The following is a 25675-nucleotide window of genomic DNA, read 5'->3' as shown; positions in this document are numbered from 1 at the left end:
AGTAAATGAAGGGAAAGGTATTGAGTCGGTCACACTCGGAAGTAATTTAGACGAAGCACAACGCGACGATATGTGCAATCTCTTGGAGGAATTCCGAGACATATTTTCCGAAGTTCCTGGGAAGACGAACCTCCTAGAGTGCCGGCTAGAGCTTACTACAACAAAACCAATCAGCACGTCACAGTATCCGTTGCCGTTTGCAATGAAGGAAATAGTAGAGAAGGAGGTTCAAGATATGCTGAAGTTGAGAGTTATTGAACGATCCCATTCGCCGTATAACTCACCCTTGGTCCTGGTTAAGAAACCGGACAACAGCTTTCGCGCGTGCATTGACTTCCGTCACATTAATGAGGTTCTGGTGTCCGATTCTGAACCCATACCCAGAACTGACATTATGTTTGCTGAAGTCGGCACGAAGTCGGTTTTCTCTAAGTTAGATCTTACAAAGGGCTATTGGCAAGTACCCTTAGAGGAAAGTTCTCGTCCGAAAACAGCTTTTTCAACGCAATCTGGACACTACCATTTTCTCTATATGCCTTTTGGGATTAAGACAGCCTCGGCCATATTCACACGATTGATGAGGACATTACTGCACGGCATTCCAAACACAGTGCATTACATAGACGATGTTCTAATTGCCACAGCTACGTGGGAGGAGCATCTAGTGACATTGAAACAGTTGTTTCAGAGGATCCGAGAAGCAGGCCTACGGATCAAACCTCAAAAATGTGAGATCGGAATGACTTCTGTCATCTTCCTTGGGCATCACCTCGGCGATGGTACAATCCGCCCAGTAGAAAGCACGATAGCGAAGATCGCTAAAGCCCCAAGACCGGAAACGAAGAAGCAGCTTCGCTCTTTTCTCGGCTTGGCGGGATATTACCGAGACCTCATACCTCACTATGCCCAGAAAGCGAAACCACTGACTGAAATGACAAGAAAGATGGAAAAGAACAAGTTAGCGTGGAATACCGAAAGAGAAGAGGCATTTGAAACCCTCAAACAAGCTCTAGCATCTATGCCAGTAGTCAAGGCTGCTGACATAAAGAAACCCTTCGTATTACGTACAGATGCATCTGATAAGTGTATAGGCGCTGTGCTTATGCAGGAACACGAGGGTCTTCTTCACCCGGTGTCATATGCCAGCCGCCAACTTATGCCCCGGGAAGAGAGATACTCTGCAATTGAAAGAGAGTGTTTAGCGTTAGTTTGGGCGATCGCGAAATTTCATATCTTCCTTTATGGAACCTCCTTCGTCGTTCAGACTGACCATCAACCGCTACGATACCTCTCTCAAGCCAAGCATTTGAACAGCCGGATCTTGCGCTGGAGTCTCGCATTGCAAGAGTACACCTTTCGCGTTGAGCATATCAAAGGATCAGAGAACGTAGGTGCTGATTATATGAGCAGGCTACAGGTGTAGATGCTAGCTATACAACATTAATGTAATAATGTACCATATGCCTAGGGACTCTCACATACAGACTATTCTCTTGGTGCAACAGTTCTGTACATTTGTTTGTCGTAAGTCTTGTCTCCCGCGCACTTTGGACAGTTTTTTTTTAAAAAAAGGAGGAAAAAAAACTTTTTGAAAGGGGGGACTTTTGTCATGATATGCGCGGTAGGTTCATCTGGTGCGCGATGTTTGTGAGTTTGTGCTGTGCCGTACGCCGACGAAGATGACGATGAGACAAGGAAAAGGCGGAATCGTGTCGTCAAAGTCAAGCCAAGCCATGGGGAGAGAGAAGAGGAAGACGAGGACGGGGCGTTCGAGAAGAAGGATCCGAACGAAACAGTGGCAGGCTGAAGCGCTCGTCGGGTCGTGGTCCCGAAGCCTACCTGTGCCTGTGGTCCGCACGAGCCTGGCTCCCTTCTACCGTATGATCCAGCAGCCGGCGCCGGTCCGTTGTACTCGGATCCGGGCATTTCCCAGACCTGGGCCTACTACTGGCTGTCCGGGACGTGCTTGCCACACATCGACTCTGCCTCACGCTCCGCTCCGACCATGCCTGAGTCATCGCTGATGTCGGCGTAAGACGCAACGCAACGCATCGACTCATCTGCCTTCGACGTCACACGGTGAAGTGTTTCAAACCTTGTGTAGTGCAGTGGGGGACTACGCTAAGCGTCAGACCTTGTTTTTCGAGAACGTGTGTCGCGCTCGTACCTAAGGCAGTTCTTCGCTGTAGCCCTGTAACACGCCAAGCTTCATTATCGGTTTTTTTTCTCTTTTTTTTTGTGGCATTAAAGCCCTATAACTCAAGTTGCAAATGTCTTCGTCAGTCTCGACAACGATTATTTAAGTTGCCGTGATTACACGAACCTTATCCCTCACATAATCACGGTTGTCATTGTCACACACTTCCTAGTGTTCACTAAAACCCACATGCTCCTACAATCCCCGCCTCCCCCCTCTCCCCTCCCGCATAAAAGAATGAGAATTACTGGAGCATATTTAGGCAGCTGATAACTTTGTGCACAAGATCACGTCCTGCGCTTTGCCGTATGGTGGCACTTGAAGAGGTCTTGCCACATTTTTCCAGCATGGTCCGAAAACACTGCCGATAAATAGTCGACACTCTCGAGAACATGCGAGACAATTGTTATAGCGCAGCCTGTGGCCTGGAATTTCCATTAACCGGAAATCAACTAAACATCACTTCTTCTGCTATCGAGAATCAGTGTTACAGACTCAAAATCACGGCCTCACAGGCCAAGTATCTGTCATTGTCTGATTTGGGCATCGCTTGCTCGGTCGTTACTGGGGCTGTCGCAGGAGGCCACGACTTGTCGACGCGTGCACGCGTGATTGCACTGAAAAAAACGAAAAAGAGAAAAAGTGCTCAAGGTCAAGGGGCACGCGTGACGTACTTTGTTTTCCCGCGCCATCCCTCCCTGTTTGGCTTCTAGCGCTTTCATCAGAACGAGAGAGGAGAGAATGCGATTGCAGCGTGCGACAAATTTTTGTTAATCCACTCGTACTGGAGGACTCTGAATTTTTTCGCAGTGATGAATTTGTGAAGCAATGAGTTCCTTTATTGAATATATTTCACGGCTACCTGAAAAAAATGTTTCAGAGCCTCTTTTGGGTGAACATGACCAGGATTTGGGGACATGGGCTCATAGGGCCATCTCTAGTTGGTGACAATGGTGGCCTGCCGTAAGTATATGAGCAATAGACGAAAAAACATGATTAGCCCCAGCGTCATATGAATCAGTATACCATGAAAGGAAAACTAGACCATACAGTAATATAGTTGAATGTTTGCTGCACATTGATATAGCAGACCTTGAACAATGTCTCCTGATGCGTGATAGCTATAGCACCGTTTGACGTCAACGCACACACGTTGAGGCTTAGTGAAACATGTCCATTCCGATTACTAACCGTCATGATCCATGATTGAAAAACCCTTCTAGTCACAGCTGCTGGTGGCATCTGAAGTAGTTAACGTGGTGAAAACGGCATCGGAGTTAGCGGTGGAACCATGAGCAGAGAATACACATTCTGAATGGATGCTGAACTTGTGCTAAGGCCACATACTTGTAGTATTACTGAGCATCATTGCCCTACAAGAGTGAAAGGCGACGTGCGTTGTGCCTACGCCGTTGACCGGCCGCAATTTTTCGCAGGGCGAGCGCGAGTTGATAACTTGGAGTTAGAACCAGGCGAAGCAGAGCAATATTGAGTATGGATAGATGATATGTGCGAGGCCGATGCTAGGGGTAACTTCGCCACCGGGCATCGTGTGAATGTGCCGATAAAATTGCACCTCTCCTATTAAAAACGCGCCGAATGCGACAGACGCGCATAAACATTACGTTGACAAACTAATCATGGGTCATCATGCATCACTTCCCTTTTCCAAGAGCGCTGTGGAAGAGGAGTGTTGCATATACAAGGTGCGTTAGCAACAGTGCAATAGTATGTGACTGGGGCGCGGTGTGTAGTGTGCACGGCCACTGTCCCCGTGGGCCGAAAAGCCGTTGCTTCAACTAAAGTTGACAAATTTTTTCTGTGCTTAATGGCTATGCGTATTTGTAACGTTATTTTCATTTGAATAATTGACACATAAGTCTTTATCGATCCTGAAATAAATTGCTTCCCTGTTATAAATATTATTTTTTTAAAAAATCTACTTATGAAAAATGACTTCTGGATCTACGCAATACACATTAATTGTGCATTATGGTAAAACTAATGTTGCAGTAAGGAAAAACTAGGCGTCCGAGAGTTTATTATTTTACAACGAGAGCCCATGTGTTTCAAATGAATGGTGTTCAAGCCACCTGTTTTGCAGTGCGATGCTGTGATTTAGCGAAATTGTTACTATGGGTCTCTCCTCCCCAGAGTCGTTTTTCGTAACTAGTTTATTTCAAGGGAGATAGTTTCTCCCTTCAGTTATGGCACGTCAAAGCGGCTGCCGACAGATGGCAGCCCGTACACATCTCAAGTTCTGCGAATGACCGGTGTAGGCACTCCGGCATTTTCTTTGCCCCAAATGCTGCAGGGCTTTAATTGTGACTAATATAGTTAATAACTCATTATTACTTATTTCCAAAAATATACTCACGGTAGTAGACACGCTCTGAAAAAAATTATTGAATAGATTAGGTTCGACATTCCATTCAGCTCAAAAGGTATGTATAAACACATTTTTAAAGCGTGATGGACACATGCCTCACTGTTCAGAATGCTTACTGAGTGACTTACGAGGTGGAGCGTAATGTCTTTGAGGCTCTAGAAAAGAAAAAAAAAAGTGACGATTAGAATTTCAAAGGACTTCCCTCGATGGCAAAAGCAAGTTTATCTCATGATATATTCTCCTACGCCAATTATGGTGGTTCCAATATGTCAATACACAACTATATGCGTGCAAAAAGTAGAGCTATACCATGACTTTCAGTATACTGGAAGCAAGCAATTAGGTGTGCACATGACCTAGTGTTGTATGAGTGCCACAACGCGCTAAGTCTAACGATAACAAGTGTTGAAGACTACTCTAGGCAAAGTATATCTAAGTACTTCAATTAGCGAGTTTCGTCATTTTTTTATACATCTGCAAATACCACAGCCTAACTTGTACCAGGGAAAATGAGTTTGCATCCAGGAAAACACTTTGCAACACTTTGCATCTAGGAAAATGAATTTCCATTCCCGCGAACATCGTAGAGGCAATATTGACAACGTTTTCAATATCGGTCCATCAGTGAAGTCAGTATAATGAATGCACAACTTTTGCTGGTGATTCCCACCTTTGGCGTCTATGTCTCGATTATCACTTTGCACGAAATCGACGAAAGTTTATAACTTCCACCCGCAGACCGAATCATTTCCATTTGCGTGTGCATGTGAGCAGGCATGATACAAAAACTAACGTGCACAACCTTATACAAGGTTCAGACACCCCCTGTCATCTCTCTCGAATTGAAGTTCCTGCTATATACTGTTGGAGCGGGGTTTAGCGATTCGGGGGTAGTTAGCTGTTCAGTGGAGCCGTTGGTTCTCATGTGTCCCCAGAAAGCGTCTTCTTTTTAGCTGTCCCACGGTTTCTCTATATCAACGGATTCGCTGGGCAAGCTGTCTTAATCGCATTTGTGTGCTCCGGACTTCGGAACTACGGTGATGGCTTAACCTCTAAAAATAACAATACAATTATGGTAGACGCTGTTGTGGAAGGCTCCGGAGATTTTGACCACTGGGTTGTCGTACACCGCAAGTTTCTGTTTCTTGTGCTTGTACACAAGAGACTTGAACCTGTGCGCTGAGAATCAACGCAGAAACAACCTTGCATCACCCATAGATCTAAAGCCATAGACCTTTATGGTAGCAACCTTTATAGCAGCAACCTCATCAACCTTCAGAGTCATCCAGTGTCACTGTTTTTAGCATTGTGCGGCTTGCAGTGCAACCTTCGCCATTTTTTTATTTTACAAGAACTGTCGCGCCATGGCGTTGTGCTATGGTAGAGCGCCTGCTCGCCATGCACTAGACTTATGTTCGATTCTCTCACGAAACAAGTCAAGAAAAGCGGTCACTGTGAACAAGGCTCCCGTGTAGGTAGCCGAAACATCTTTTAAATTTTTCTATTTTACCTTGGTTGGCGTTTTTGTTACTTTGCACTACGAAACAAGTGTTTATACTATAGGCTTAATTTGCCTTTGTCAATCTTTAAGTCACGCACAATACTTATTTTCCACTCATAATCGATGGCGCTTATGAAGACATCGAAATTTCTGCGAAACATGGTTTTTAACGCTATTGCGTTAAAATTTATTGAGCTTCTAGCTGAAAAGTATGACTCGATGTTTGAAAAGGTGGAACAAAACGAAACAAAACGCATAAAGGTCATCGCTTAAAAACGCATAGAGGACATGCGTTTTTAAGCGTTTTTAAGCGATTCGGGTGCCTCAAAAAGCAGTCAACTTGAGTGAAGATAGTTGGGCTGAAACTACGTATTCCGCGTTGACATGTTAATCTTAAATTTAGATGGGAGCCGACAGATGGAAACCCGTAGTGGGATAGTCAGGGCGAATAGTAGAAGTGCCTCAGACAGGCTGCCTAGCCGGCCTGTCTGAGGCACTTTTACTGTTCGCTCTGACTAACCCACTACGTCAACATATTGAAATACACGGGTTGGTCCAGGAATGTAAAACTTTTAAAAATGAAGTCTCTCCCGGTAACCTGGACTTCCTGCTTTTGAGGAATGCTACTTTGGCTGCTCTCCACAGAAGACCATCTCTCTAGTAGAGCCCCATGTCTTCTAAAACTGATTGTGAAAATCTTGCAGGACGCAAAATGGAGTGCTTTAAACCGACTTTGTATTCATCGCATTGAATGTCGAACACAACACAAGGCAGAGAAGTTCACAAAGCGTGGCACCCGTCTAGAGTCTGCAGTGGTCTATTCCCGTATCTGCTGTGTTGCTTCTGAAAAACGCCAGTTTCCGGTGATAACAATGACAGTGTTACTTCCACAACAGTTCATTTTTTGCGTTAATTGCTGCTCAGGAGCTATGCCGCTACTCATGGTCATTAAATCGCCTGTGCCCTGTTGGTGAAAACGCCCTGAGTAATACAAGTTTACCTTGCTTTATTGTAAATAATTGAAATTGCCCCAACCGAAAAAATTAACACTCTGGTTTTCTCGTACTGCGCTCGTTTTCGTACCACCTTTTCCTGTGGACCATATCTGGTCGGTGACAAGGCCAGTGACCGGAAGGTCTACGTACCATGCTCTGAAAAGCCGTAGTGCCAAGCTTGTTGAAACTCCTTTTTTAAAAAGCCAAGGTCTAGCTTTTCTTTGACCAAATGAAAACGTTGGATTATAAGATACATTGTGCAGAAATCATCCCCCGCCAATACACACTCCTCAAGGGGCACGTTAAGAATTAACATTCTCCTTTGCTTGCAACTATTCAGGTCTCTTGACAGTATGTTTTCTTGGAGAGTAAGTGCATGTTATGTGCAGTACTACAGTGGCAGATGAAGCCCCCATGTGGACAAAAGCTGAATGGGGCTTTAATTTTAACAACGTGGTATTTTGTTCTTTTCTACTGCTTAATCGGACAAACTGAAAATTACAGGATAAGCTCCTGTGACAATGAGTGGTCTGTAAATAACAATGCAGGTTGTGTAGGCTAGTGCCAATCGTTAGCATACTTAAATTGAATTCATCCACACAACTTCTCCGACGTTGCCTGCGCCGCTTGCGGGCAGGCCTCTTCGCGGGTCGCTTGGCCCGTCTTACAGCAACGCTGAGTGGGAAGCGCTTCTGGGCCATCCGGTCCACCAGCGACAGACTGGCTCCCAACGTGGGAGTAGCTATGCGGCATGGGGCAACCTAAGCGTCTGCAATGGACTGTAACAAAGTTGTACTAGAGTCCTTCAGTAATATTGAAGGACTCTGGTTGTACTTTTTCACTCTCTATCAAGTGCTCAAGACGGTGAAGAAAGCGGCAGCGGAGCTGTTGTAGACATAGCTGTTTACTGGACGAACTGGGATCCAGAAAACAAAATTCGACGAAGGAAGTCAAATGGCAAAATACGCTCTGATGGTGGCTCATACAGCCATCGGCCATCTTTCATCTGCTCGTTCGATGAAAAGGCTGATGACGCCTTAACAAACCTTCTAGCGTTATCATGGGTGATCGCGTTTGCTCTATTGCACGGTTTTTGAAAATGCGTTCGTCCAGCCCCTCGTCAGGGTTCCACAAGCCACTGATAAGCTTTTGCGGTTTCCGCACTTGCCGAGTAAGTGAAGGTGAACCCGACACACAATTGAACCCACTTCCCAGGGTCAGCACCTCTCGGTGATTAACAGAAACACGCGAACAGCGCAATAAATCCCGCCAGATGACTGTAGTCAGTCAGTTTACGAAAATGGGCCACGTGGCTTAGCCACCGCATCTTCGATCTCGGAGGTGCTATATTAAACACTCGCCCATTTTTCCTGTTTGAAGGAAAATGAAGGAGATAGGGCAGTGGACATGCTGCTGCCATTTCCACCACATATGTTTGTGAACGGCCATCCTCGACACTAGCCTATCTGAAAAATATGCACAGCAACCGGCTCAATTCAACAGCCGACATGCGGCTGGTCCCGAGTCTGACCAAGCCTTGCATCGATTTGTTGTTGGCAAGGAAAATAATTCTAGTTGCACGTGAGTGGATATATATATATATATATATATATATATATATATATATATATAGCATCGAACGTGTTATTCGAAGGTCACAGGTTCGGCTCCTGCCCACGGCAAGTTATCTTTTCAACCACCTTTCTTTCTTAACATTTACCTTACAATTCGGTCCAATAACCTCTCCTATACTTTCCTTTTTATTATTGTCTGTTAGCTTTCATCATTATTGTGTCAAAACACAAAAAAAACGAGCCCTTAAGTATACACTTCTTTCCCTTATTTATTAACGAGGGTCTCGTACTGGCAGACTTGGTGCCATAGTTTTTATACGAGGGTCTATTGGTCAGCTGCCAGCTCGTAATAAGTTCACGTGCTACGTGACGCCGCACAGACTCATAAAGAGTGTGCCAAACTCGCCATCATTGGTATACAGATGGCGCTGACTGACACTTTTACGTTTATATTCACATATATACCTAAAAAAGTGGCCAGGAGGATAGCCGCCGTGATAGCTCAGTGGTAGAACATCGAACGCGTTATTCGAAAGTCGCAGGTTCGGCTCCTGCCCACGGCAGGTTATCTTTTTAACCACCTTTATTTCTTAACATTTACCTTACAATTCGGTCTAATAAGCTCCCCTATACTTTCATTGGCAATATTGTCTGCTAGATATTATATATATATATATATATATATATATATATATATATATATATATATATATTGTCACCTTTGAATTTAGTGCACGTGAACGTAGCATCCACCAAATGAAACCTGCTTGCATAAAAGCTGGGCGGGCGGGTGGGGATAATGGAGCTAAGCAGTTAAGGCCAACATGCTTCATAAATGCTGGTCTACGGTAAACTACGTTACCCGCATCCTGCGTGTAATGTTAACTAAACAGTCTAGAGCAATCGCGAAGTTTACAATTATTGTGGCACTGCGATCCCTCTGCCACCTTGTAAAAAATGTGTAATAGAACAATTTGCCTAGTCTTCCTGCTTGCTCCTATTTGAATACAGTGTTGCAGTGAACAAAGCTGCTTCTGTGTCGCCAAAGCTTGAATATGTTCTATGGCAAATCATTGTCCCGAATTAATGTACTCCTCATCGTCCCTTTGACTGAAGCGTCATGCATCGCAGCTGCCGTAGATACTTGATCAAATTATCCCTCTGGCGTACAGTTAAAAAATCTACGGCAGTAACCGTTTTTGTAGGTGAAAGATGATCTCATGAAACGGTGGACTAAACTATTGGAAAAATGGCGAAGCTATTAGCCAAAAAAGCTATCAGGAAAAAGCTATTACGAAATGAGCTGTTGCGAATAAGCTACCAGGAACAAGCGCTCAAGGCAATATACCATATTATGTACGTACATGCAAATGTATCAACGTCCGTGTGGATTTTGAACAAATCTTTGAGGAAATTTGTCTGCTAGATTTGTAGAGAAGCATGAGAGAGAGAGGGAGAGGGAAACGTTTATGCATATATGTTATAATACTTACGTATATATACTGGATAAGGAACTGCAAGAGAAAAAGAGGCCAAGTTTGAAAAAAGAAGGAAGCAAGGTAGCATGCTCTAATAGAGTAAAAGTTCGGTGGAACGATCAGAGGTCGTAATTTTCGGCGGATATAAGTTTTTCTGCGGTCCTGGCCAAGCCCCATTAGCCTGCAATGGGAGTAGCCCACGCCCTTCGATACAAACGTACGCTATACCATGCAGGCTCAAAAAGTTGCGGTCAGCGCGGGCGTGGTAGCCCGAACACGAGCATTCGTACCGCACTACCAATTTGCCAAGATCAACCGTCAACGGCGCTTGGTATCCTCCGTGATTGTGCACACGAATCTTTGAGTGCGCCTTCGCGTGTTTCTGTTGCAGCTAGCGTCCCCGTTTCCGTCGACCCGTTGCACATGCTGTGCAGCACTACGCGTGCTTCTAAGACTGTGCGATGCTGTACTGGGTTTATACCTGCCTAGCATGTCTTCGCAATGAGATATTCTTTGAACGAAGACAGAAAGTGCAAAGGGACGGTCTTGGTGAATGCGCCAAGTCTCAAAACGTTAGCATGCGGGATCGTTGCGGACCTGCCAAAGCGCCGATTTGCGCGGGAGACTCGAATTTTGAGCGAACATCTTGATAAACAGCCTCTGCACCCACCGCATTAGGAACATAACTAAGGACATTGGTTCTGAAATGTTCTGTCCTTCATTTATCGCGTGCAGATTCTACGCAGAAAAGGGTACTGCAAGTGCCTACTAGCAGTCTAACGCATCTGATTCCGAGCTCGCGTGCTATTTTACGAGCGCAAGTGTGATCTTCCGCGTCTAGAAAGAGTACTGACAATCATTCAGAAACTACAGATTTGCATAAGCTTTAATTGATTTTTTTGTATCTAACTTTAAAAAGTCGTGCCCTTTGCCTAAGCTTATGTTTCTAAAGTCTCGCTACGAAACAGTACTGGCCCCATGTGAAAAAGTCTGCACTGAATGCGTACCGTGTTGGTAGACTGGCACTTTCTCTGCAGAAAAAACAACAAAAACATGGTAAAAAACTTATAATAAAGCGCATGAATGAGGGCAGCGTGCACAAAAGAGACGATGCAAGCACTAATGCAATGTTAAATACTAAAACGCTAAGACACTAAAAAACAGCTCCAAGAAATAGCGTTCCAAATTGGAGCATTGAAAAAGTCTGTCTCTTAAGCACTCGCATAACAATGTGTCCTTGACAACAAAACCGGAGCAAATCACTTATGATAAAAGTAGGTAACCCTATATTACCTGCTTGGCTGTAACTTATAAACGCGTATCCACTGGTCTAAGCAATCTTCAGGAACATGTACTGACATTTCAAAGTGACTTCGCACTTGACGGGCCCCAAATGTGTCATTTAAAAAAAGGGTGTGAGGCGTTGTACATTGGCAATAACTACTAGACCATGTGTGGCCTAGATAATTTAAATAGTCACTTTCAATAAACGCTTTGCTTACCTTCAGTCAATCAAACTAAATCGTAATACATTTAGAAAAACAACGTATTGGGCTATTTGGCTATTCAATGAAGACTAATAGTGTTTAGCGCAGAAAACTACGAACGACAAAACAGGCCTTTTTTGCTGCACTCTTCGTTTTCATGATATACTATTTTTCAGCAGATAAAAATAATCAGTACATAATTCTACAAATGAGTACGTGACATTACTTTTGCACCAATTTGTTAAACACATGCATCAGACTGCTCTTGACTGAATCCTAGTTATGAAGGCATTGATATACTTACGTATACGGTCTCTGTACACGGCTGCAAAGAAGTGTGTTTGTGTTAATTCAGTGCAGTGAAAGCAAGCCTCTGACACTGCATGTGCAGCTTTTATGAATGTCACAGAACGCGTCCTTCTCGGCACTAAGATATGCAGTGAACTTTCCTTACTCGACCTCGCACCAGCTCTGGTGTTCGCTAGTCACGCGATTAAAGCAAATAAACAAAACAAAATCTATTTCTGTATTAAGGCCAGGTTCAAAGCAGGGAAATCTAACGACAAGTGTGATAACCTGGCTAGCCGAGACTAAATACCTCAGCTAGCGCTACATGAATTTATGGAAAACAAATGAATGCGTCGTACAAGCTATTGTAACACAGATGAAAAGCTCAACACTTCCTATTTAGGTATTTGTTTTCACGATTCTAAGGTAAAGACATACTAGTAATGGTTATTTTGGTACGATGTATCGCAAAATCATTTTGATGCTTTCTTCAGAGGGTCACATTAATTGCTACAAAGCAAGGTAGGCCACGTAAAGCAAATAACAGATGGCGTACAGTTGGGCTGCATTACGGCTGCGCTGACGGCAAGTCACGTAATATATAAATACCTGATCTGGCACGTCACCCGATGTCACTTTTATCAACCAAAATTATCAGAAATTTACATTAGAAGTAGGGCAAAATTAGAGGCATTCAGTGTACTGAAGGAGGTCTCACAGCCTCTGAGAGGCTGTGTCGGGACCTCAATTACACTTCAATGGACCTCTGTAGTCAAATGAAGTGCAAATTCACACATTTCTAGTCTAGCGAGGAATGTACGACACCATTTGATTGATTTCACAGATGAGCTTCTTACGCCTACAGCTTGGCTTTCCGAAAGTTTTCGCGGCGTAAGCTGGCTGAATCCTTTTTTGTTGTTTTTATGTGAACATTCGCAGTAGCATGTTCACGCGCCACTGCAGCACTTATGTTTGAAGCCTGTGTCGTAAGCATTTCAAGCACGTATGAGCCTACAGTGAGATCGAACATTTAATTGGCTCGAAACTAGAGGTGTGCGCATACTAATATTTCGAATTCGATTCCATGAATACCAAACCGAATAATTCGACTCGACTTTCGAATAGCAGATATTTCGAGATTCCAATAACTCGACAGGAATATCTAAAACGCTGCAAAGGCTCGTAATCCAACTTAATAGGCTGGGTGGCTAAATTTAACGCTAACGTTCTATGCATTTCGTTAATACTTTCGTCGATATTCGGATTCACAAGTGAGCTCATGTTTGGTCGAAAGGAGATTATATCATTTTCGCACGCCACGGCATCTGCAAAGAAGGCCAGACTGTGAGACTTTCGGCTACCTAGCATCTAAAAGTGATTAGCTCAGGCCATACTACCAAGGGGTTAAAAAATCGATCAACCCCTGAAAGAAGATCCTTTAAAATACTCGTAAGAGCATGGGACTGGACTTCATCGCTCTGTAACACGTACTTGTTACAAAGAGATGCCCAGTGAGCGCAAGTTCTCTTCTGCAGTAAACACCAAACTAACACGCTAAGAGTCTGAAGCCTGGTCATGTGGCACTGGTTTTGTTTTTGCATGGCAATTTGTAATCTTTCGGTAGCGATCCCTCCCCGCATTAAGTGTTCGAGGACGTAACGGCTCGCATTCCTTTGTTCTTCCTCTCAACTTTCAATGAAATGTTTTATATTCAATATTCCTTTCGATATTTTATTTTAGCCACGATTCCACGCTACTTAATTCGAGGTGAACTTTGAATATTAGCGTACTTTTCCCAACTTCGTTGTAGCAACTCCCCAACACTATACGGAAATGATCTAAACACACCGCTGATCGATATTCGATGCTTCTGAGAACACGTCAGTCGAACTTTACAGTGTGGCACGTGACCTAGAATTCAGTCAATTCTTTAGGTCTACTAGAAATCGATCCCACTTCTCTCGACAGATTATGCCGAAAACCCAAATGACAGTGCCATAAACTAAATCACTCCTTCGACCATTGTGAACTGCAGTGTTACCGCTGGCGCCGCTGGATGCCTCCACGTGCACTTTCGATCACGCTGGAAGCAGTTCGTTCGAAAAAGAGGAGAGAAACAATGTGGACTCCTTGGCCCCATCAGTGTAGCTATCAGCTACCAGAGGAGAATCTCTCCTCTCGTGCTTGGCGCATCCTGGCGTCAGGCAATATACTCATTTAGTGAAGCCGTTTGACTAATGCATGAAAAAGCGCTTTGGGGCCCATTTATTGCGGTGGTAGCACTTTGTCTTTACTTGATTTGTCCAATTTAGATGACTCAGACCTACTACGGTGCACCACTCAAGCCATATATCGCGAAGTAGGATTGAAAACTGGGGAAGTCATTGCTGGTAAATGCAAAACAGGGCACATAAGACGGGTACTGAGTAAAGGATAGATTTCTGCATAGTTAGTACGCACAAGTTGAACATGGCGATCCAATTCATAGTATCTGAGCGAGGCACATGGCTTCAAGTCAAATCCAGTTACCTTCAAATAAAGCTCGAGTGTCTTCACATAACGTATGCGTTTGTCTAACCAATTTTTAAGACTTGGATGGACGGCCTAGTTTAAACAGGACAGCCTTCAGAATGGAAGTGCAAGACCTGTTACTCGTAAGTGTGACGGTTTTATGATGGATGATGAACAATGTTTTAGAAACTAATGCTGGATTTCGGTGGAAAGTTTTCTTGAACTTCTTGCCTTCTACCTTAAGTCGACTTTCATCGGGTGGGAAAGGGATGCCTACACACGGAAGTCGGGAGTGTGCATCGGGGTAAAGGTGGTGCCGGTTCTATATTTCCTTCGGCAAGATCGATAGGGCAATCAGAGAAAACCTGAGCTGGCTCGCGGGAACAGTTCATAGGTATGTCGACAACTACTTCATATTCTTACGTAAGAGTAACTTGATCAACAGTATGAAAATAAGAGGTCACCGACTAATTTCAAAACAACACAAGAATGACAAGGGATCTGTAGAGATCCCGAAACGGCATTCTTGTTTTGTGTTTACATTGTTCTGGTACGTCTTTTTGTTTCAACAAGCTGACCAGATGGTATTCCGCCAGACTATCGATTACTTCACGAATAATGTGAATAGTAATTGTGTGGATATTTTTAGAGGGAAAGTCTGGGCTTGAAATTCAAATGTGAAATGCCATCGCAAGGTTCTTGAAGTTTTTATACTCATTCTTGAAAACACTCATGCTTGAAATACCGCCCTCGTAGTTCAAAGCCACTGCTTTTTTTGTGTGTGCTCTGTAATGAGTATCTGTGTTCTTTCATGTCCTCGTCAATTTTTCGCTTTCAAGTCTTCAGATTACGAACCAGCTAGCCTAGCAACGCATCATTTTGCAAAGCCTCTGATTATCTTTGTTTCTGTTCATTCAAAAATCACAGAAAAGAATGTCACTTTTGCCACTCTAATGTCTACAGTAACCAAGTCATGCGACCATCAGATGCCAGAAAGTGTGTGGTCAAAAATATTGAGACTAAAAGAAGCGTGTCATCCGAATAAAGACGTAGCCCTAACCAGATAAAGACGTAGCACTAACGAAAAAAAAACTCAAAAAGTGAAAAATATTGCCTTTTTGCAATATTCCAACAGCTATCTAATTTAAAAAAAAGCAGAGATCGCGTCATGGCATCGAAGTTGTTTTCGCAGCTAAGAATAAAATTGTTTAAGTCTGTGCAGCGTTGCGAAAACGCGCGGAAAGCGGACCATTGTTGAGAGATTTGAGTTTCCATTTAGCCAACGAATATTTCCGTGCCACGTGTCCTTGGCGTTGCCTACAGCATACCCTTCACGTATGGAAGCAGTTACATCCCCTAATCAGGGCGATCGGGGGATGTAACTGGGCGAAAGGTTTTACTCAGTCAGCATTTTTCTCTTTTGAAGATATTCAGGAGCATTCGTAGAGCTCAAGCGAAATAGATGCTTTCTGTGCACCGCTTCTGTCCCAGCTGTATTTAGCATTCCTTTATTTTTGCAAGATCCTGTTAAGACGAGTGTTGAACCGCACTATCCCGAAATAGGCATAGTAAGTCAATGAATGGAGATATCAACTCACGGACTTCCACTGGCACTGTGTAAAACAAAAAAAAACAATGTGGCGTGAGTTGAGAAAGCGAATGCGCAAAAGTAACAAAGGCACAATAAGACAACACAACGGGCAATGTATCGCTTCAACTTATTCACAAGAACGTTGGATGAATCGACGGTATACCTCCGATTCCGACACTGGATACTTGTATCCTATGCTTTTCCAGCTGCATATTTTATGACAAGTAAGTCTCCAATGACATTTTACGTATGGCTGCTATCGTCTCTATACAGCTCCACCAGCCTGTTCGTGACAGTGTCTATTCATGTTATTGTCCAAGTTCGTTGCACAATTTTAAACGGGCTGGAAAACACACCCAAAATAGCCTGATAAACTTGCGTTGGAAGCAGCATGATAGGTGTACTTTAGTGAACTGCATAAAAGTCACACAGATAGCACTGTATTGTCGAGTGACTGTATAAGGACTTCTTCCCAAACAGGCCAAATGTTAGTTACACAAAGCATTGCGCTCACTTCTCATTAACAGTTGCAAAGCAATAAGGAGAAACAATACAAATACCTGTCAGGAAAACGCTCCTCTTCCTTCCTATTTGTCGCATCGCGCAATGCTTTCTGCTAACTTTGCGCAATGCTACTTCGATGTAATAGAAATAAACGCCTACCGTAACAAAAACAATCTGAAACAAACTGGACGTGACGGCTCCCGCACAGTAGCTTTGTTCGCAATGAAGACTGAATCTCGGCTATCTAAACGTCAGCCGGGCCGTCTTGTTTGCTCTCCAGGAGCCTTCACTCTGGTCGGTAATAATTCCGCTTCTCCAGTGGCCGCTCCCAACTAGGCGGGATTCCGCACACCATCAATTTCAACTCTCTTTTTCCTCCAAGGCGACAGTCGCACCTTCTCCCGCCACTTAGCAGACAGGCGACAACGACCGTGTTGCGTGACACAATTAAATTCTCCAACAAAACGCGTGGGTGAAATACCAAGCGACCGCTACAAAATATGAGATTTTCACATCAGAAGCAGCTGACACGGTGCGCACACGTGACCGACGGTCCTTCGAAGGACTGTTTGTGCACACTCGCTTTTCATTACACCCGCTGGCGCCGGGCTTTTTGTTAATTAGGCCGGTACCTGTTTTTTTTTAATTAGCCGGGCCGGTTTTCTTTGAATTAGGCCGGTTCTTTAGATTAGGCAAGGCGTATGCAGCAAGCTACGTCGACACCTCTCTGCAATGAAGAAGGGCAATTTGGGCCAGCTGGCTAAAGTGTGTTGCAACCCCTGCGCACAAACCTGCGCAGCCTCTGTCTCGTCATTGCTTAGTACGGCGTGACACGGTCAACTGCTGCAGCACGCTTCCAATAAGGGACAGCGCCATTGCAGCTTCACAGGAGGTTTACGTCCTGGTGGCTTCACAGGAGGTTATAGCCACTGGTGGCTATAAAATCCAAGCTGCCAAGCTCGCTTGTATTGTTTCTCTAACCATTCGAGCGCAGCGTCAGCATGCTCCCCCCCGCTGCTACTACCGCGTTAATTAATAGTCGTTTTATGTTACGACGTGCGTCCTTCAATCGACATGGCATCCCACATCTGGTGACCCGAAAAATGAACTAACCGCACCACCGTGGTCGACCCAGAAGCTCTCACAACTCTTCGCCATCAATGCAAAAACTTCCTTAGGAACTAGGAACAAGCAGCAGCAGAAATCTCGCAATGCCTCCGCAAACGAGGCCGTGTCTACCGCCTCAGCTGAGGACGTAATTTCTCCTGAAATAGCCATCCCGCATGCTGCCTTTTTGCGTGTTACTATAGAATTTCCACTGTTTTAGGCGGACTCACCCGAGGTCTCTTTTGCCTAGGTTTTGGCCCAGTTTTCCTTGGTGCCCATCAAGCAAGACCAGACCTGCTACGATTACGTTGTCACCTACCTGCACGCACGTTACGCCAACGAGGTCCAGGATATCTTTGCCAACCCACCAACGGCCAATCTGTACGATTGCATGAAGGCAGCACTTATCCGCCGCTTGTCACTCTCGGAACAACAGAAGATACAGCTGCACCCCGCAGAGCCTGCTGAGCGCAAACCTCAGCTGCTGCGCCACATTCATGCGCTCGCGGGCAACAGGATTCTTAGCTGTCTTGGCTCGAACGACTCCCACTGCACGCCCACGCAAGTCTGCAGGCACTCGTCAGGCTAACTCTCGACGAAATTGCGGATAACGCTGACCGCGTCATGGAGGCCTTTTTGCTCCAGTTGTCATCCGCCATCGAGGCTGTCGCCGCACCACTGGACACCACAAAGCTTGCGCGCCGTATCGACGACATTCTACGGCTCACCTCTATTCAATATCTGTGTGAGCGTCTTCCGGTGCTGCAGAGCCGCCATTTGCATAGTCACGACCGTAACACCACCTACTCGCTGCAACCTGGTATAAATGATCCTTCTTACTACCACCGGCTCTTCGCTGACAAAGCCCGGCATCGTTGGAAACTCTGTTCCATTGGACATGTGGAAAACGACAACGGCAGCTCATAGAGACGCCCACAAGCTTCCAACCCAGGAATCGTCGCATCTTCGCCCCCGAGCGAATCGTGAAGCAGCGTTACCTAGTCGACAGCGGTCCCGACATTTGCTGCTACCCGCAATCCCACCTTCAAGGTCCTCGTCCACCGACATATATCGAACTCAGCGCAGTGAACCGGTCCGTAGCCAAAACGTACGGCTCACTGCACCTGTACATCCAACTAAAAAAACTACGCCACAACCTTTACTCGAACTTTGTCCTCGCCGACATTGCCGAGCCAACCATCGACTAAGACTTTCTAGATCACTACAACATCCTTCCGGACTGTCGCAATGACCAGATCACCGACGTGACAACAGTACCTTCCGCACCAGCCCAGTGAACAACTACCCAACAGCCACACATAAAGGTACTCAGTGTTGACGATCACTCACCGTACCATGCCATTCTCGCCGAATTTCCCGGATGAACGCAGCCCAGCAGATTACCACACAAAGTGCAGCACACCACCGTGCGCTACATCCGGACTACTTCTGGTCCCCCTGCTTTCTGCCGTGCCCGGCCCCTTGCGCCAGACCACATGCGCATAGCCAAAGCAAAGTTCGAGGCCATGTTCCACGAACGAATCACCCACCGCTGTGACAGTCGCGACTCCACCTTGTTCTGAAGAAGACCGAAGGCTGGCGACCCTGTGAGGACTTCCACGCCCTCAACGCGCGCACCATCCCGGACAGGTACCTCGCCTAACACGTGTACTGCAGGACTTCACTCATCTCATGCATTCATGACTGCCATGTGTTCTCCGTGCTCAACTTACACACAGATACCCGTGAATTGAGATGACGACCCGGAAACTTCACTAATTACCTTGTTTGGCTTGTTATAGTTTCCCCTCATGAGCTTCGGCCTAAGGAACGCAAGGCAAGCCTTTCAGCACTTAACCTACAACGTTGCCCGCGGCCTTAACTTTTGCTTTGTATATCTTGACGACATAGCCGTCTTTTCACACGACGATGAACACCACGGGCACCTTCGTCTGTTGCTCCAATGCGTCGATGACCACAGTCTGTATACTTGTCATTATTAAAAAAACACGCTAGGTGCTTCCGTCGTCTGTTTCCTTAGCCACGTAGTTACATCTGGGGGAACTCAGTCCTACCCACTCTGCATCACACATCTCCGACCAGTAATCTTACCCTCTATTCATTACCGCTAAAGACCTTCGCTGTTTCCTCGGCATGTAGAACTTCTACATGCGTTCTTTTCTTTATTTTCGACACGCGGCCAAACACCAGACTCATCTTTATGATGCTTTGAATCGGCTACGCGGAAACCAACGTGTCACGTGGACACCAGCGTTAGCGAAAACATTCCAAGAATGTTAAGCCGCCGAATGTTAGGTCGGCAGTCACAATCTGTTGCGACACGTCGACAGAACGAAGCTAGCCTTATGTTCCCCAGTCCTATCACCATGGTCTTCTCAACCAGCTTAATAATTTCAGCCACGCAGCTGGATTATCACACGTGGGCCCGCTCCGGCATCCACTGCCAACGCGCTAAAATCACCAGGCACGTCACGTCCCCACTCGTAACATTTCCTTTGGTCAGTTCGAGCCCGTTCACCTCGACTTTATAGGATCCTTTTCATCGGCTGAACCCTACCGCTACTGCCTCAACGCACTCGATGGCTGAAGGAATGGCTCCTCGAGGGAATCACAGTGGAAGATGTCGTCTCAGCCTTCTCCACCAACTGGACTTGTTTCATTACTCCCCGCTGTGTAACCACCGACCAAGGATGACAGTTTGAGTCACACCTATTTAGGCTCCTCGGATGTACTATTGGTTTGGAACACTTGAGAGCCACCAGTTACCACCCCGGCACCAACGGAATGATCTAGCATTTCCACTGACAGTTGAAAGTAGCCATTATGTGCCACCCGAATTCAACCTGGCTCGAGGCCATCCTAGCTGCCATCCTCAGTCTTCACGCCACCTTCAAGCTGGACATCAGCTTCTGCTACACCAGCAGAGGTCGTCCACAGAGAACCTCTCCATTTTCAAGGTGAATTTCTCACAGCTCTGCCACCCAGCCCTGTTACGTCAGACCCCACTGACTTCTTCGCCTGGCTCCAACGCACCATTGCCGCCTTACGTCCGTCACCTGCGGCAGACCACAGCAAGCCCACACCTTTTGTATTCAAGGCACTGTGCACGCATGCCTTCCTCCACGACGACACCGTCAACCGGCCTTTCCGGCCACCCTATAGCGGACCTACCTAGTCGTCCTTCGCGACAAGAACTTCACTCTGCACCTGAGCGGGAACAACGTGCACGTCTCGATTAACTGACTCAAGCCCGCACACATCGCTGCGAACGAACCGGGCAGCGCCACTCCTTCCACGGCCGCCTACGTTGCATCCGGCTCATTTGACGACACGCTCTGGACGTCTGGCACGCCTCGCAGATTTCTACAGACCCTGCTCAGGGCTCTGCACTCCGCGGGTGGGACGGTGTTAAGTGGCGACTACTGCGCACAAACCTGAGCCTCCGTCTCGGCACTGCTTAGTTCGGCGTCACACGGCCACTTGCTGCAACACGTTTCCGATATGGGACAGCACACTGCCTCTACACAGGCTTAAGTCACCACTGGTTGCTATAAAAGCCGAGCTGCCAAGCTCGCTAGTATTATTGTTCATTGAACCATTCGACCACTGCGTTAGCACGCTCGCCCCGCTGCTCCTGTCACGTCAACCAACAGTCGTGGTGTTTTATGTTGGGATGTTTCCTTCTATTCGCACGGCATCCCACAAGTTCATTTCCACAACGTTCACAGCGCAGCACGCAAATGTTGGAGGAAAGGTGTGATCGAGTGAGGACAACGTGTGCGTCTCTTTCTCTCTTGTGTTATTCACTTAGTCGCTAGCAATATTATTAGCCGTTTAGCATCTCGAAATTACGATATGACTAGAAGAGACGCCGTAGTTGAGGACTCCGGAAGATTCGACCATCTGGTGTTCTTTAAGGTGCTCAGTACATGGACCTTTGCTACTTTCTCTGTAATTCTGGCCTTCTATGCCAGGTGCTTGCGCAGATTCTCGTTGATGTCCACGCAGAAGCGTGCCTAATTTGTGGCATCGCGCCAAGCTGTTCATACAAGGTGCGTAGTAATCTAGGCGGGCGTCACCCCTCGGTGGAAGAGATTTAAGTGCTTGTGCGCACTTGCGACGTATTTTGTGTATATTTCGTATGGACGTTTAATTAGAAATGAGAAGGTGCTCTAATACAGACCTCAGAACTTTCTAAACTGCTTTATAAGACATGGAAGTAGGAAATCTTTGAGACATTTTTTTGTATCTCTCGCATAGTTAACACCAGTGGAAGCTTGTACGTTTTTCCATTCTCTATTTATATGAGTTTCTATAATGTTTATTTCTATATCCTTCATTTAACAATTAACATGTTCACTGTATCTATATTACTTCAGAGGTACAGCATATCATTTGGTGTTTTTCTATACGCGTACATAGTATGCTCATTTTTACTAGAACAAGAAAGGCAAAGTGTACAATCTAGCGGTACTTGTTAGCAGAAATACGCGTACTCTACGTTTAAAACTGTGCCCCATCTACTGTTATGCATGCTGTACGCCTTGTAAGTGGACAGAGTTTCACTTTTTCGCTGAGCCTCCTCCGTTTTTTGTGTGCGTACGTAAAGAGAAATGGAATCAATATTGAATTGAATTCAATTGAATATTCTGATTGATTGCTTGATATGTGGGATTGATTATGAGAGACGCCGTAGTGGAGGGCTCCAGAAATTTCGACCACTTGGGGTTCTTTAACGTGCACCCAAATTGGAGAACACGGGCCTACAACAATTGATTGATCGATTGATTGATTGATTGATATGCGGGATTTAACGTTTCAAAACCACCTTATGATTACGAGAGACGCCGTAGTGGAGGGCTCCGGAAATTTAGACCACCTGGGGTTCTTTAACGTGCGCCCAAATCTGAGCACACGGGCCTACAACATTTCCGCCTCCATCGGAAATGCAGCCGCCACAGCCGGGATTCGATCCCGTGACCTGCGGGTCAGCAGCCGAGTACCTTAGCCACTAGACCACCGCAGCGGGGCAAAGGAACGTTCTGATACTAGGTGAATAAAGTGCAACATTGCTCACCTGGGTAGGCTTCTTTCACTGTAGATAAAAAGCACATAATTAACCCTTTGCAATATAGTACTAAGTATATACGACACGATTGCGTTGTTAGTTTCACTTCGAAATCGGCCCCCTGTGCGACCATCTATGGGTCGCACTGTGCAAACCACGCGATAGCATAAAACACACATGACATGTAATACACCCACTTTTTGTGGGTTACCAAGATGCCTTGATAATAGTGGATGCATTTTCTTTGTATGAATGCTGAAGAAAATATTTAATCTAAACAATGCTTTCAATCACAATCACATCACGTACTGCATTAGGTCTTGGGTGAACCACATAATATATTCTTCAGCTCCAGCACATCAAAAACAAAGCCATTAGCATCCTTACATTCAGTTGACCCATCACTTAACGCATTCTGACATTTTTAGCAACATGTAATACTAGCAGAACAAAAGTTATTCAAGTATAAACATGTGATGTTTGTATTAAAATGCCTTAACGGTGCCTTAACCACTGATGTTTTGGAGCAAATACGTTTGTTTAAGTCTCATCCCACTACAGGTTTGATTCCACCATTTAGTGCCGTATTTGTGTATCTACTAACCGCGAAAAAGCAACAGCCACATTAGCGGCTACACGATTCGGAAGCACAATACAACACAGCACCAAACAGATATAATCAGGAGCGTTTAAAAATGTTCATCTTATCTAGCCTGTACTTTTATGTCTGCATTTGCTGACAAGCAAATTTATTACTGTTCCACTGCTGCACTGTCGCACTGTTACGCTATTTATTACTGTTGTACTATCATTATGTGTTATTCTCTGATTTAATACTCCTGTACGTTTGCGTTATTTCTATATCTATGAATAATTGCGTCACGCTGTTTGACTGCCGTTTTTACTGTCAGTTCAGTTTTATTTGTATCTTACATTGTTTCCTTAGCTATGAATAATTGTTCACCACTGCTTTGTTGCCATTTTTTTTGGTACTCTTGAACACGTAATTTCTTCGCAAAGGTCCTCTTTTGGCTTTCGTTAGTGGACCTTCTTCTGTACATTCCACCCCCTGTGTACATATTTATTTGATTTGACTTGATTTGTTTGCTTACACCCTCCCGAATGCCCTGTGCACCAACACCTTGCATGAAAAGATCTCATTTACTCATAGTGCGCTTGAAAGTTGTCTCAGACGTGAAGTATTTATCAATCAGGTAATATCGCCGCACATACAAAGAAGCGTGAACAATCATAAATTATTATTATTATTATTATTATTATTATTATTATTATTATTATTATTATTATTATTATTATTATTATTATTATTATTATTATTATTATTATTACGTGTGCTCTTCGGGTGGGGTTCTCGCCGGGCTGCGCCGTCTCCTCCTCGACGCGTTGGAGGGAATCTCGTTCCTCAACGGCGAGGTGTCCCAACTACGCGAAGAAAACGAGCGGCTCCGTAAGGATCATTCCCGCGGTGTTGAACAACAAGCCCGCGTGGTCACCTCCCTTCGTGCAGAGGCCCGCTTCCTGCGTGAGGAGCTGACGCGCCGCACAGCCGCCGTGGCAGAGACGGCAGCTGTGATCCCGCCAGAGCATGTGAACGTTGACCAATCTGTGACCTCCAAGCAACCTGCGTACTCTGCACAACCTGTCTCCGAAATTCTTTCATCCTTGAATTCGCCGCAAGCTGACGCAGCCATGTCCGAGCGTGTCAGTGTGATACCAGCGACAGCCTTTTCTACAGCGGTTACTGAGGGTGAAAGAAAGAAGAAACCCGCCTTGTTTGGAGCTATGAAAACATCAACTATATCTGTAGCTCAACGACCACAACGGCCACGACAGCCAAAGGCCATTTTTGTTACGAAGCTGAGCCCGGACACCACTGCTGCTGACATCAAAAAACATATTGCTTCACTGGATTTGTCTACCATCTCCTGCTGGCGACTTCAAACAAAATTCCAGTCACATTTTTCATTCTACATCGAAGTTGACGAGCAAACACTTCAATGCCTGAATGACCCTTCGATGTGGCCGCTCGGACGCCTCTTCAAGCCATTTCGTGGGGAGCTACACGATGACATGCTTGATCCCTCTGAGTTTGCGACTGGAATCGAAAGTGCCGTGTAACGTAGACATCTTTTACCAAAATGCTCGGGGTCTGCGTACCAAGGCACTCGAGTTTTTCACTAATATTCTTTCGTCTTCTTTTCCTATTATCTCTATTTCTGAAACCTGGCTAGGCACTGAAATTCCCTCATCTGACCTTTTTCCCCCGACCTACACCACCTTCCACAGTGACCGAGATTTGAGTGAAACCAAACAGAAAGGCGGTGGCGTGCTGATTTCCATTGACAATTCAATGAAATCCGTTTGACGTAAAGACATAGAATCTATCAAATAATCAATCTGGCTTGAAATCAACCTTGAGCGCGTGAAAAATTGTTGATTGGGTGCTTCTATTTACCGCCCAGCATTTCCCCTGCCTCGTTTCATGATATCATGTCTTCTATAGAACCTGTGATAACTTCTCATAGTGGGCACAAAATTATGGTTCTTGGGGATTTCAATGCACGTGGAATTGACTGGATCACGCTCACCTTTTCTCATTACAATCATTTTATAGAGAAAAAGTGCGGCCTGCTCCTGGACTTTCTGGCGTTTAATTCACTACTGGAACATAACTAAGTCGTTAATTCCAGTGGCAACGTCTTAGACCTGTGTGTGCCCAACGATCAACCCCTTGAAGTTTCTCGCTCCGACATCTCCCTTGTACGTCCCGACAAATTCCACCCACCACATAACGTAAGATTATCTGCATCAGCCGAAACAACGAGCTACAGCAGTTACGTAAACAAATCTCCAAGATTTGCTTTCAAGTGAGGTGATTACACGGGCCTGTACCATTACTTGTCCACTGTTGAGTGGTCACAGGTTACTGACAAAGCAAATGTT

General features: G+C 45.3%; 1 protein-coding gene across 1 annotated transcript in view; it reads right to left on the bottom strand.

The window, feature by feature from the left end:
• LOC119163039 (uncharacterized) overlaps window positions 1-25675 on the bottom strand; it is a 162788-nt gene that overhangs the window by 43258 nt on the left and 93855 nt on the right. Inside the window, exons 12-17 of the mRNA XM_075874273.1 lie at window positions 22721-22738; window positions 16019-16033; window positions 11926-11946; window positions 11142-11165; window positions 10150-10170; window positions 4687-4741 (exon numbers count right to left, since the gene is read on the bottom strand). Of these exons, the coding sequence (XP_075730388.1) occupies window positions 4687-4741; window positions 10150-10170; window positions 11142-11165; window positions 11926-11946; window positions 16019-16033; window positions 22721-22738 (154 nt within the window). The remainder of the gene's footprint in view (window positions 1-4686; window positions 4742-10149; window positions 10171-11141; window positions 11166-11925; window positions 11947-16018; window positions 16034-22720; window positions 22739-25675) is intronic.

The sequence above is a fragment of the Rhipicephalus microplus genome, chromosome 9 (assembly GCF_043290135.1).
Source record: "Rhipicephalus microplus isolate Deutch F79 chromosome 9, USDA_Rmic, whole genome shotgun sequence".
NCBI classification, from domain to species: domain Eukaryota; kingdom Metazoa; phylum Arthropoda; class Arachnida; order Ixodida; family Ixodidae; genus Rhipicephalus; species Rhipicephalus microplus.
Note: the sequence above shows the minus strand (reverse complement) of the source record. Positions and strands in the feature narration are given on the sequence as shown.